The sequence below is a fragment of the Paracoccidioides brasiliensis genome (assembly GCF_000150735.1).
Source record: "Paracoccidioides brasiliensis Pb18 unplaced genomic scaffold supercont2.1, whole genome shotgun sequence".
NCBI classification, from domain to species: Eukaryota; Fungi; Ascomycota; class Eurotiomycetes; order Onygenales; family Ajellomycetaceae; genus Paracoccidioides; species Paracoccidioides brasiliensis.
Genome location: NW_011371358.1, coordinates 1,221,893 through 1,235,687, shown reverse-complemented (window position 1 = coordinate 1,235,687; position 13,795 = coordinate 1,221,893). Strand labels below are relative to the sequence as shown.

The window sequence follows — 13,795 nt, the reverse complement described above, 5'->3', positions numbered from 1 at the left end:
AGAGAAAGATGCATCAGTTCTGTTGATATAAGACTGAGAAACTGCTCAGAAATTGAGTGATTGAAGTCAGTGAGAACGGCTGAATAAATGATTAGCTGAGTTTATACTGACTGAAAGAGATGTTTAATAAGAAAACTCTACTCTGTATGAAGAGTACACACTAACTGTTGATTTTGAACTGACATAGAAGTCATGTCTCTGCTGAATTTAATCAATTCTACTCTGAAAATCAAATCATTGCTCTTTATATGCCATCTCATTTCTCTCATCTTCTCCAGTCATTGAATGTTAGCTGCTTCTCCTCTTTGAAAACAGCATACAGATAACAGATGGAGAATCAGATGTGATTTAAGATCAATCATATTGATAAGAAGTTTCTGACCCTATATCCTGCAGCTCAGATGCAGGCCCTGACTGAGAACAACATCAAGAGTGGCTTTAGAGCAACTGGATTGATTTCATACAACTCTAAGCAGGTTCTATCATGTTTTAATACAACAATGCATATTCTCACCTCCCCTAGGACCTTTCATAGCTTCCAGGTCTCCTGGGCCACTGCTACACTGCATAATGTACATCAATTGAAGCAGCAGACTGAGAAGGTCAAAAAATATATCAAGTGCTGTACACAGAGTCCACTCAGTCCAAGCAATCAAGCTCTGAGTCAGCTGGTTAAGAAGTATCAAATGGCAATGCACAGTGCTGCTATTCTAGCAGCTGAAAACAGAGAGTTAAAAGCTGCAAATGCCAAACAAAAAAAGAAGTGAGAAGGAGACCATACATATGTAGCTCAAGAGGGTGCTTTAGGGGTTGAAGAAGGCTTGGATTGTGTACAAAACATCAATAAATGAAAAAAAAAGTGATTGAAGCTGCTAAGTCTCAACCACAAAAACAGACAGCACCACAGTGTAGTGCATGTGGGATTACTGAGTATACTGCTCATACATGCTCTAGGCATATAGAAAATAATTGATAATATAATTCTTTCTCTTTTTCTTTATGATTGAGGCATAGATGCATTCTTATCGTACAGTGGGGTGAGAAGTGGCCGACTTGCTTATGTGGCCGACTCGCTTATTGATTACGTTACGTGATATATGTTATATAAGCAAGGGGATGAGCCGAAACTCTAACTTTTGTAACGGGGAAATTCACGTGACATGGATCTCCTCAGCCCTTGAAAGTTGAAGCTCCGAACTTCGCCAAAACATCATCGGTAACAAAATTTGATGATGGGTTTGGCTTGATGGGGATGAATCATGGATGGTAAAGATTTCCCTTACTAGTTGAAATGCTGTGGAGTGATTTAAAGTCCATGGTTCATTTGCCCATTCGATCTGCTCTCAGCTTGCATAGTGCGTAAGCGTCACTTGTCGGTTGAGGGTGTGGCCGTCGGTTCGCAGGTGGGGATCGGGTCAACAAAATTGGATATATCAAACTGCTCGGCCCGGACTTTACTATCTTGGAATTTTTATACGTCTTCTTGTCCTCAGCAAACTAACATCGCCTGGGCAATGTCATTAGGTATCTTTTGATGCTGTCCTCTATAATTCATCCCTCCCCCAAAACAACCAACTAAATACAACCTCCCTAGTAATCTACCTAGTTTTACATATCATTCACAGGAACAGCGACGATGTCAGGAACAGTGCAGAAAGGCCTGCAGCGAATCCTGAAAAAATCACCGTCAGATGTCGTCATCCTCTCTTCTCTCCGAACAGCAGTAACTCGAGCCAAAAAGGGCGGCTTCAAAGATGCCTACCCCGAAGAACTTATATCCCATGTCCTACGCGCCACTCTTGCCGCAAATCCAAAGCTCGACCCCGCGTTGGTTGAAGATATAGCCATCGGGAGCGTTTTGCAAGAGCTGGGTGGTACAAAAGCTGCTCGAATGGGCCAGATACACGCAGGCTTTCCCAATACCGTTCCTTTCCATACAGTCAACAGACAATGTAGCTCAGGGCTAGCAGCAATCACAACCATTGCGCACTCTATTTCCGTGGGCGCAATATTGGTTGGAATAGGTGGGGGTATGGAATCCATGACGCGCAATTATGGCTCACGTGCTCTTCCAACTGTTTTGTGGCCGGAGCTGCGAAATTCTCCATATAAGGATGCGAGGGATTGCATCATGCCTATGGGCATAACGTCGGAGAATGTTGCAGAGCGGTATGGCATTACGCGCAAAGACCAAGACATCTTTGCAATGGAGTCTCACAAAAAGGCTTCGGCAGCACAAGAGAAGGGACTTTTTAATCGCGAAATCGTGCCAGTTACCACCAAGAGTTTTCTTGAGGGCCGACCTGAGGGACCCGCGACCGAGATTACAGTTACTAAAGATGATGGTGTCCGCACTTCGATCTCGCTCGATAAACTAGCTTCCCTGAAACCAGCATTCTCAGAAACAGGATCCAGCACCGCTGGAAATAGTTCTCAGATCAGCGACGGTGCAGCTGCCACCCTGCTCATGCGCCGCTCGACAGCAACAGAGCTTGGTCTCACTTCCAGTATAATTGGCAAATGGGTATCAACGCAAGTGGCGGGCTGCGCTCCTGATGAAATGGGAATTGGACCTGCCTTCGCCATCCCGAAGGTTCTTTCTCAGACTGGGCTGTCGATATCTGACATTGGGATCTGGGAAATCAATGAAGCATTTGCTAGCCAGGCCCTGTTCTGTATTCGGAAACTTGGTATTGTTGAAAATAAAGTAAACCCTAAGGGTGGAGCGATCGCTCTGGGACACCCACTGGGAGCAACTGGTGCGAGGCAGCTGGCAACTCTGCTCCCTGAGATGGAGAGGCAGGGAGAGCAGGTTGGGGTTGTGAGCATGTGCATCGGAACAGGTATGGGCATGGCAAGTGTGTTTGTCAGGGAATAGAATCTTGCTTGCTTAAGCTGTATGGGATATATCCTTCCATTTTTGCACCATTTTGTTATCCCTAATCTTATTTTATAGGTTTTGTTAACGCATTTAACCGACTGCTCGAGATACCAGCGTGACATTTATCATCAATCGATAGTTATAGATTCTATAAATGTTGGATTGATACAGCATCCGTATATTTCTCTCTTCACAAACACTCCAACTTGTAACTTCACATGTATCTATAGTTATATAACCTCCATTATATGGATTTCTGGTATACCTGAGGGCATACTGTTTCTTATCTCGCTTGGGGAATCCTGTCTGGTTCACACTACAACTAGTTAGTTAATCACGTGATTTATATCCCATTTTCAGCGTTTCTCCGGAACAAGATAAAAAAAACTTCCAACGCAACTGCCCTATGGCAACCGACCCACGGGCTCTGCCGGTGTAGCAATACGCAACCCATTTTGCCTCATATGTAAGATAGCTACTAGATAGGTAGTCGCCTACGGGCGTAGCTCTACCCGCCCTATAGTTCGACGCGGACTCTACTAGATCACGTGCCCTTAAGGCACGTGGACTAACCGCGCGTTAAATAAAAACACACACACACATACACATACACTTCCAACGCAATATCCAACAAAAACACCAAAGATGTCCCTTCCAGTACGTCTGCTGGGCCCATTGGAGGTGGCAACATCTAGGATCTCCAGTTCCCTGTACGTCTGCTCGACTTGCAGACGACAATGCCTACATCAGTCTCTCCGAATGGTCAACCATAACTCCCTATCGCGCCGACCCATCTCGTCCACCAGCAGCTATAACAGCGATAACAACGGCGACCTATCCGTCACTGAGAAGCTGCGCAGGAAAATATGGGGAACTGACAAGCCTCCAGGGCTCAATGATCCATATGGGAGTGAAAGCCAGCTTAATATTGGGAACAGTGAGACGGAGGTGTACGAGGAGGACACGGTCCATGAATCTGAAATGGAGGGTGAGCAGGGAGCCCATGTTGCTACTAACGAAGAGATAGAGCTCGCGAATTATAAGCGTGCGGCTACTTGGGATGGCTTAAAATTTGTTGGTGTGGAGAAGTGGTGGGAACGTCCTCCTAAAGCTGAGGATTGTTTTTATCCGTATGCTCTTTTCTTATACCCCGTTTTCCGCTAAATATCTTTCCAAAAGGTTGAAATGAAGCTCTTTAAAATAGCTATCTAATTTTATTCCACTCAGATTTATGGCTATTGAGAAAACCTCGTCCCGCGACCGGTTCCACCAGCTCCTCCACCAGACCATGGTTGAATTGCTTGTCTTGGAAGACATGAATAAGCCACTTACAGATGTATGCAACATCATTGGCCATGAGGATTACATTCGCAGCATTATCAGCCAGGTGGAAGTGAGACCGTCCAACGATTTCTTGACAGGAACTCTGACATTCCCCAGCGAGGAGGCGAAAAAAGTTGTCTACGACTTGTTTTCCAAACTCTATCAAGAATTGGAGGACAACACCGGAGAAGAGGTAGAAAAGATCACCTACAAGGCAGAGGAGTCTGCCCAACTCGGAGAAATTAGAGCCAGAAAAACAGACGAAACACAACTTGAAGAGGATGGAGAAAGCCACTTGGACCCGGAGACAACGGTTCACCCACCAAAGAATCTGGATTTCCTTACCATGTCACTTGCAGACCCTGAATTTAAATTTGCCGTAAGCTCTCTCCATTACATGTCAAACAGCAATTTACTACCTTCATCACAACCGGGATCCTCTCCCAAACCTTACTCAAAGGACTAACTCGAAAATAAAATAAAAAATACATTAATAGTACCTTAAACGCGCCTCCCAATTGACTGGCTACCGCATCCCAGACCCAGAAATAGCCCAAATCACCAAACCAGTGCAATTGGTGAATTTCCTGATTACTGTGTCAAACCCGAAGCCGAAGAAGCTGGCCGAGCAGCTCCTCATAGATAAGCGTCTTACTAGCTTACCAAATGTTAAGATCATGGGCAGGAGATACACGCCAATCGACAAAGAGAAAGAGATTGGACGATGGAAGGTTATCGAGAAGGAGCTGATACGGAGGGGTTTGCCGGTTACTGGCCGGCTAAAGACGTGATGAAAGAAGGGCAAGAAGGAAAGGGGCTGGTGGAAATGGTGGAGGCGTTAAGTCTTCCTGTGAAGAACTCGGTTTAGATTTAAGCGGTGTACTACTAAGAAGAGCCGGAAGTGGCACCGGTTTTCAGAATCGCACGAGCATGTAGAATATCTCTTTGGTTTTTGTATCACGTGCATCAAATCTTCCACTTGTTTTGTATAAATATATCCATAGTTGTTGGTTTGGTGGGGTGTGGATTGTTCATTATTCAGTTACTTTCCATATCCATGCTAAGTCTATAGATCCCATTTTGTCGGATAGGCAGTTCCCAAAGAAGGTTGATGAAATCTTAATTTCTCTACGGAATCTTAACCTTTATTGGACTCGATTGCTGGTCTGATGAAACCAAATGTGTGTAAGAGACGAACTGAGAAAGAAAATGCAAGGGTAAAAGAAATCAACAAGAGATAGAAACGAAAAGAATCAAAATGATAACAACATCATAGGGAAAGAAAGACATGGAGATTAACATATTTTGTGGTCCCATTTCTTCTCCTCCACCCATGATAATACCACTATTGACCCCAACAGCCGATCTTATACCTTGACACCCATACAGGGAGGGGGGGAAGTAAAGCCAGAGCAACAAAATCCACCAAATCCACACATTATTCCACTAACACATCGACTAATTACTTCCATTCTTTTCCCGGGTTATTGTCAGCCCAACACATCAGTCCTCGCAAACGCACATGGGGCTTATTTCGCGTGTAATCTCCCAAGGCCAATATACGTTCTCTGTATTGTTTTCCATGCGAGATACAGTCCTCTTTCTAATTTCCGCCGTCGCATAATTATCCGCTGGGGATTGCTATGGTGCGTATTTTGTAGGGATTAAAACAGCTGGATTGATGACACATCAGGTGGAAGAGGTGCAGTATATGTCAGGAAAACACATCTTCCAAGAGTATTTTTGTTGTTATTGGATGAGACTTTTAGAGAGAGGTTTTCTTTGAGCTGTATGAGCTTCGAGGTAGTAATGGCACTAGAGGTATTTGATAGGAGCGCTGGCGAGGTTTGTAGGACCGGGTTGGATACATGGTGTGGTTCAAAGTCGATGGTAATTGAATCCAAGGAGTGTGTTCTTGGAGAAGAGACCAAGGGAGGGGAGGGTAAGGAATGTGACGGAGACACGCAACTGTAAAAGCATTTGTAACAGGAGACAGATGGACACGCTCTTCGTGGCTAAATGTTAAAAGATCATCAATTGCCCACCAAAACCGCTCTCTCATAACCCTAAATTGTCACCTGGGACGGATCGCACAATGGTAGTTACCCCGCTGTTCCCGAAACTTCCAACACCGTTGGCACTGAGACCTTTACGTTTCTCTTTGGTTCGCACATATAACAATCCGTGTCTGAGGTCTTTTTTCGTCGGCCAACCCTTTCACAGAACCTTCCTCCGTTCATCGTTACGTATTTGGGTTCGCAGTAGTATGCTGCTGTAGGATGCGTGCATCCACCTAAAGACAAGACAGTGTCTACATCTCCACAGATTTTGTCGAGACTGCAGAGGAGGTGGTAAGCCGATGAGATACCGGAAGCCTTGTCGCAATCTCGATTCCAGATGGAAATTGACTAAATTGCCACAGGTTCCATAATTGAATAAGGTATTATCGAAATTGGGATCATCGCGGAGGCACCACAAGCATATACCTAGGTACTTAGATATATGATACAGATATTCGCCAATTGAAAGTAATGATCATTGATGTTTTGAAAATATCCTGGTTGGAAATGTCTATGGTGGTTTGTTCATGGCATTCGTTGCCTTGGGAACCCAAGATACTCCAGGTACAGACAGTGCCAGAGCCAAAGTTTGAAGCTTTCATATATCGAGATACCTCATGGGCCTATGTTTATTTCCACTTATCACTGGGACCTTAATTTGTCAGAAAGGTTCAAACTTTTGGCATGGCACTGTACTTCCCACCCCTATATTCAATGTAATTTGACATAAGGCGAAGCCCTGGAACTTAGCGCAACAATATAATTTCCTGATTGAGTCAACAGAGAAGGTGAGATGCCGCCACCGTATTAGTCCCTTGTTGTCCGCGCTTCATTGATCTTTGTTGAATAGAAGAATGTCTTGGTTAAGCCTGGTAGGAACACGAACAGGCCATGAAACAAGGAGTCTAAAATATTGCCACGATTCCTCAAGACTTGCTTGAAATGTGTGTTACATGTGGAACCGTGGCATATTTCCTGAATAGCTTCTGGGATGAGGTTAATTATCAGCACACTGGAAAGCTGAGGAAACCTTTCAAGACAATGCCAGAGGAGAGACGGCTCCACATAACTAGCGGGTGTTGAGAAAATGTTCTCGTCTCATCTTTTCGCCCCAGTGGGTATTAAATAACCCCTCGTCATGAAATCGCCGTCCTTGAGTCCCTCCCTTGTTGATTCAGAACTGAACAGACTCCGAACGGTTTCATTTTCGCCCATCATCTTCCTGCGCTTGTTCCGTTCCTTTTCTTCCTCCAGAACTCGAGCTGTTAGTCTGGCTGTCGCGGCGTTCTTAATTCCGGAGGGCATCGGCGTGGTGGTCCTGCTTTCCGGTCTGCTGCTGAGTAAAGATTTGGGTTTGGCGATGACTGTAGCAGCCTCAGAATTCATAGGAGTTCCATCGGAATCGACAGCCGAAATGCCAGTGTTTTCGCCGCTATTTCCGTTCTTCTTCCTTTTTTTGCTCGAGCTAGGTGCCTTCTTAAGTGAATGGGTTAATCCTCGGCTGCTCAAATCTTGCATACGAGAGGTCAACCGCTCCTTGTCAGACACCTGTGATGGGAGTATGGGAATGATATTCTCTGGAGAATATACTTCGTTACACTATGAACTCCATGGGTCAGCGATAGTTGAATTGCACAGCATGAGCAAAATGTAAAGAACGATAGGAACACCAACCTGTAAGCATTTGTCCAATTTCATTTCTCGGATTGCCTCTTCGGAGAAAGCATGACCACAAGGGACAAGGTAAACCGACTTCACCCTTGGGCCTAGCTCTTTACGGGTAATGGGGCAGACCCAGCGCTTTTTACCCTTCCCATCATCATCGACCTCAAACCTCACTTCAACAACATCACGAAGTCCCTTGACTCTTCCTTTCAATATTCCCTCACAGTCGGCTTTAGAGCTAATATCTTCGGCATCGTCTGCAGGCAAGAGAAACTTTAATATGGCGTCCTTGTTATAGAGGTTTCCAGAGGAATCGGATACCACCGGAAGAAGAAGTCTCTTGTGAGAAAGAGGACAGGTCGACCAGTAATGCTCCAAGTGCTCGCGTATGGTTTCTTTGAGCTGCGATGCTGTCGGATTACGAGCGGCGGATTTTACAAGTTCGCATCGCTTTGGAATGCTGTATCTCAGTTAGGTATATTAACCAAGGAAAGGGGTTGCATGGACGAATTTACCTTCCACCATCATTTCCCATGTCTCTGTTTGTGTTAATATGCGTATCTACAGTTAAAGAGGAAAAGGAGTAAGTCGTTGACAGTTGATGAATGAGACTCGCCACGCCCTACTCAGCGAAGAGCGCGTCGATCTTGCCAGAAACCATGCTTAGTCATATATATATATAACTAACTAGTTAGTTATATCATGTGATCCACATTTGATGATTAAGCTTCCAGCTCGGTGCTCAGGTTCTCATCAACAGTTCGAAAGCGCGAACAGGGCGGCTTCATGACGGACTTAGAGCAGCCATCATGAAGCAAACACACAGTATTTTTGTTCTTCTAGGTGTAGCCGCATGTTCTACAATTAGTTCTGCGGGAGGCGATGTCTTCTCCCTCCCTCGAGGCTTAGGTCCTGAATGTAGGTCTATAAATTCACCTTATAATAGCTATACACAATCGCCCTTCAAGTCGTTGGATTTTGCATTAAGCTGACCGTTTGAATCCATTGTTGTCCAAATTTTAGTTGCTAAATATTACAAGAACCCATCGACATTCACATGCATTTCCAATCCATCTATCAAAATCCCTTTCTTCGCAGTAAATGACGATTACTGTGATTGTCCTGACGGCAGCGACGAACCGGGTACCTCAGCATGTGCCTCTGTATCATACTTCTCTCCCTTCGATCTTAGAGATGATGGGGTTAATCGTACTCCAGCCCTCCCTGGATTCTACTGCGAAAATAAAGGCCATAGGCCATCCTTTGTGTCATTCCAACGAGTTAACGATGGCGTCTGTGACTATGAAGTATGCTGCGACGGCAGTGATGAGTGGGCTAAAGTTGGTGATGTGAAATGTGAGAACAAGTGCAAAGAAATCGGAAAGGAATGGCGAAAGAATAATGAACAGAAACAGAAATCGTTAACTACAGCAATTAAAAAACGGACAGAACTCGTTGCAGCTTCAAGAAGATTACGAAAGGAGGTGAGGGATCACATTTCAGATCTCGAAGTAGAAATCAAGGCCTCAGAGTTGAAAGTGGAGGACCTAAAGGCGGAACTTGAGGCAGTTCGGGCCAGAGATAGAGGCAAGGTCGTGACCGGTCAAAAGCAAGGGAAAGTTAACGTTCTTGCTAGTCTTGCCAAGGAGAGAGTTGAAGAGCTACGAGAAGCGTTGGTGGAGGTTCGCCGTGAAAGAGATGAAAATTTGGCTCGAGTTGCCGAGCTTGAGGCCATCCTATCGAAATTTAAAGAGGAATACAACCCAAATTTCAACGATGAAGGGGTAAAGCGTGCTGTCCGTGCTTGGGAAGACTATGATGCTGCACATCATAATACAGCTAGCGGCAGCGATAAAGAGCATAACCGAGATCTGGATGAAATATGTAAACCCGATAGTAAAGATTCAGGTATTAACTGGGAGCGGTGGGAAAGTGTGCAAGATGGTGAACCTGAAATTACCTTACGTGCGTTTCTGTTCTTCAATTATCCAGGAACTTCCTGCTATTTTGATTCACGGTGCTAACCTAAGACTCCAGTTTACAAAATCGTCGCGTATTTCCCCGACTCATTGATTAACTACATTGAAGACAAAGTTCTTCAGCTCAGGTCCTTCCTGGTATCCAATGGCGTCCTTGACCAGTCCTATAGCTACTCAACTGCTAAGGAATCTGAAGGCATAAAAGCTGCTCGCAACGCACTTTCTGCGGAAGAGTCATCCTTAAGCACAGCTCGCTCCCAGCTGGACGACCACAAAGCGGATCTTAAGAGGGACTACGGCCGTGATTCCGTATTCCGTTCGATGAAAGGTTCATGCATATCCAAAGACTTTGGTGAATATACGTACGAACTCTGTTGGATGGACCAAACCAAGCAAAAGTCCAAGAAAGGTGGATCCCACACGACCATGGGCAACTTCGCCAGGTTTACCACCATCACTGTCGATGAGCAGAATTTCTCAGGCAGGGTTGTTCCCCGAGAAAGAGTAGGTCTGGAATACACCCATGGACAAACTTGCTGGAATGGACCTGAACGATCTACTAGGGTTATTCTTGAGTGTGGGGAGAATGATGAGATATTGAAGGTTTCTGAAGATGAAAAGTGCATGTACAGTATGTTTGTAACCACTCCAGCAGTATGTGAAGAGGCCAGTATTAAAGGCGATAACGATCACAATATTAACAAGGATGAGCTTTGAGAGGTTAGGCGAACCATGTAATAATTGACAATTTTGTCTAGTTACACTGGTTTGTACAAAGCTTATCTGGGTTGCACATTTTCATTTTCACCTTCTTTTTCCTGTTAGCAGCTTATTGCAATCTTAGAAATTTCTACGATTCCCTGCTTTCCTCCCCCCATTCAAGATGGCATTTGTCTTTGCAATTCGTCCAAACCGACCCGTTTTTTCCCAGATATGTCATTCTTTTGGGAGATCATCACCGGGAGGTTCTAGCTCGATTAAACTGTGGATCGGAGAAGACATTTAGGAAGATATGGAAATTGAAACTCGGGCAAACCAGCTAGATCATCAGGCAACTCCTGAAGCTCTTCTCAGGCTGTTTGCATCTTTCGCAAAAAGAAAAAGGAGCATCACATCCAGGAATATACGGCATATATGTCTGTACCAACGAATCGGCCAGAATTTGTGGTTTGATTTAAACCCCCCCTCCAGCTTCGTTGGCAAGAATCCGCGTATCAACCCTATTCTACAGGATAGCCAATGATAACCAATGGTGGGAAACGATGGAAAACAAGTGCGGGGGTCAACTGACCAACCCCAATCCGAAACGCTCTCCAACCATATCGAGATCTTTTCCTTAAGTCCTGCAGTTCCGTCCGATGCCGATGACTTTCATGCTGTGAACATTCCATGGTTTCTAGCGTCACGTTTTACTTCTATCTTGGTGATTCAGACATAACATTCCAATCTCAAAGAATTATCAAACCCAGGATGTGAAGCTACAGCCAAACTCCAATTCCCCCGCCCCTCACCAGTTGGTTGGAGGGTCAGTGTCTTATGTTTCTCTCAATGTCACCCCCCCTTTCCACCGTGCATTCTGATCCCCTTCTTATATACATACATTTGCTAAACCCCTACCCAACCGTTAACCCCAATTGCGTCTCAACGATCCCGAGCTGTCGTGACTGACACCTGTCACGGAGAAAGCCGCGCCTTACCTTTGCTCTGCTCCCCCACACTAGGTGCGTCCGGAGGTTTAGCAGTGACCTAAGAATAACCTGGGATAGGCAACTGACGCTCGTGCATGGGCGGAGCATGTAAATTAAATAATATGGGGAATGATATGTGGCCTAGCTGACCTTTTGGCCGGGTTCCACGTACTGGAGATAATGTCCTCGAATAAAGGAAGTGTTTGTTATTGGCCGCGTACGTGGAATGAGATGGGCAGTTCATTTATGAAATGCCTTATCGTAGATGGCCATTTCTGGGTTACATCTGGTGGGGGTTAAAGGTGTGAAGAATTAAGGAAAACTCCGTTATCCTTGACAATTATTTTGTCCTCCAATTATCAGCCAAGGAGAAGCAACCCAGGCAGCTAAGGCTTAATCACAAATAAATCTGCCCTTCCCGTTGATGTTCAAGGAAAAGCCCCCAAGAGCTCTGTCGAGATCATGTCTTTAACACCATCTCCCCAGTCACTAGGTTGTTTCTTGTTTTCGTACGTTTTCTTGCCTGCAGTTGCGAGTCTTAAAGAATGACATCGTCGCCTCGCCAACACGCCGCCAGTCAGACAGCAAAATGGGAATTTGATGTTTCTAGCCCTCCGATTGGGGTTTAGTTAAGTGTTTGAGGTTGGAGATCATTTTCCATTTCCTTTCTTTTCTTTGCTTTTCTCTTTTTTGCTTTTTCTCGACCCCTCTACCTCTGTGCCCAAACTCGACACGGCATTTTTCAAACACAGCTATTACGTAACCATGATGTTGGTATCACTTCTAAGTGGGAGGTTTTGATTGACAAACGCGTCTAATTCAATCTCGAGCTTTCTTTATCAGATCGCTTGGCTCCGCTCTTGGCACCCTCTTGGTCCGTCAACCACAGGCGAATATGGGTCTGGAGGGGCTTTTCAGTGGTTGTATTTGAAAGTTGGGGGGTACCGTGGAGACAATGTGATATGTATAGAAAACCGTCTGATGGAGTCAGTTGGGGTTAGTTGGGTTCATTTGTGCAAGCTCCCTCCTGGTTTGAATTGTTCAAGCATAAATAACTACTGCTAGCGGCGCCTAAATAAAAACAAAGGTTGGGAGGATACAGGGGGTTAGGGCAGCAAAATCTTATGATTTCGTGTGGCTTTCCTTTTGGCCTCACATGCATGGATCTAAAACCGGAAATCTAGTTATGGGAAACCCTACAAATTCATAGCTGCTTAACGGATTTGCACAGCACAAGCTACGACGGGCAAGGAGAGGTATATCAAAGTCTCAGGGTTTCATTACATTCCGACATGACAATATTTGTAACCCCCGTGTTATAATAAGGGGTGAATTGTGGGGGTCTACGATTTAAGCTACGCGTTCGACCAAGTGGAAGATTTCTTGTTAAAGGTTTAGATGCCATTGCTTTAATGAAAGTCCGGATCTGCAGATTTCCTACATCTCAACAACCGCCACACGCACACACAACCCCCCTTTCCTTGCTCCTCAAAACTCACCCACCCCTTTTTCGCGAAAGGACCGGACAAGCTCAAACAGCATAGAAAACAACGCACGTCGACTCGGAAGACAGCAATGTAACAAAAGAAAAGATTTTCCGAGAGCTAAGGGTGATTGACTCCTTTTTCCCTCCCTGGCTAAAATTGAGATGAACCCGTCTCCCCCTTCCACTCATTAGACAACAAATCCAGGGCAAGCAGTCGTAGATGGAAACATTTTGGCATATACCATTCTTTCCGTCCTTATGTCGCGATGGCTGAACCGATATATTGTTTGAGGAAACATGGAATATATATATCAAGAGGACCTTTTCAAATGGCGGGAAAGAAAGTATATATATGGCAGGAAGAAAACAGGAGGGGAAAAGATTTAGCTCATCGGGAGCTGCTTAGTGCTGTAGTAATCGTTAGATAAGTAGACAGTGGTATAGGTCACACGTCATGTCCAACTTACAGAGCAGCTTTTGCAGCTGCAGGAGTTGCAGTCGCCGGAGCAGCAGTTGCAGGAGCAGGGAGACATTTTTAATGGGTGGTTTTGGTGGTGAATTTGTTTAGAAAATTCGTTATCTTTGGATTCTGAGACTTTCGAATGTATGGCTTTGGTTGAGAAGGATACAAGGAAGATTTCGAGAGGAAGAGGAGGGGGGATGAGGCTCTATTTATGCTATAATGGCTCCCCCTATTTCTACTCTGCTTCCTC

General features: G+C 45.0%; 4 protein-coding genes across 4 annotated transcripts; 3 read left to right on the top strand and 1 right to left on the bottom strand.

The window, feature by feature from the left end:
• Positions 1-1,636: 1,636 nt before the first annotated feature.
• Positions 1,637-2,878, top strand: PADG_00382 (uncharacterized protein; the record flags this gene model as incomplete). Its single annotated transcript, XM_010758022.1, has 1 exon — positions 1,637-2,878. The coding sequence occupies one exon, from the start codon at positions 1,637-1,639 to the stop codon at positions 2,876-2,878; it is 1,242 nt and encodes a 413-aa protein (XP_010756324.1).
• A 648-nt stretch (positions 2,879-3,526) lies between these two features.
• Positions 3,527-4,995, top strand: PADG_00381 (uncharacterized protein; the record flags this gene model as incomplete). Its single annotated transcript, XM_010757501.1, has 3 exons — positions 3,527-4,011; positions 4,109-4,583; positions 4,702-4,995. 3 exons carry the CDS (start codon positions 3,527-3,529, stop codon positions 4,993-4,995), a joined length of 1,254 nt encoding a protein of 417 aa, XP_010755803.1.
• A 2,367-nt stretch (positions 4,996-7,362) lies between these two features.
• Positions 7,363-8,464, bottom strand: PADG_00380 (uncharacterized protein; the record flags this gene model as incomplete). The annotated part of the gene is made up of 3 exons (XM_010758021.1): positions 7,363-7,863; positions 7,939-8,389; positions 8,445-8,464. The coding sequence occupies 3 exons, from the start codon at positions 8,462-8,464 to the stop codon at positions 7,363-7,365; spliced, it is 972 nt and encodes a 323-aa protein (XP_010756323.1).
• A 274-nt stretch (positions 8,465-8,738) lies between these two features.
• Positions 8,739-10,625, top strand: PADG_00379 (uncharacterized protein; the record flags this gene model as incomplete). Its single annotated transcript, XM_010758020.1, has 3 exons — positions 8,739-8,847; positions 8,953-9,894; positions 9,967-10,625. 3 exons carry the CDS (start codon positions 8,739-8,741, stop codon positions 10,623-10,625), a joined length of 1,710 nt encoding a protein of 569 aa, XP_010756322.1.
• Between the last annotated feature and the right edge of the window lie 3,170 nt (positions 10,626-13,795).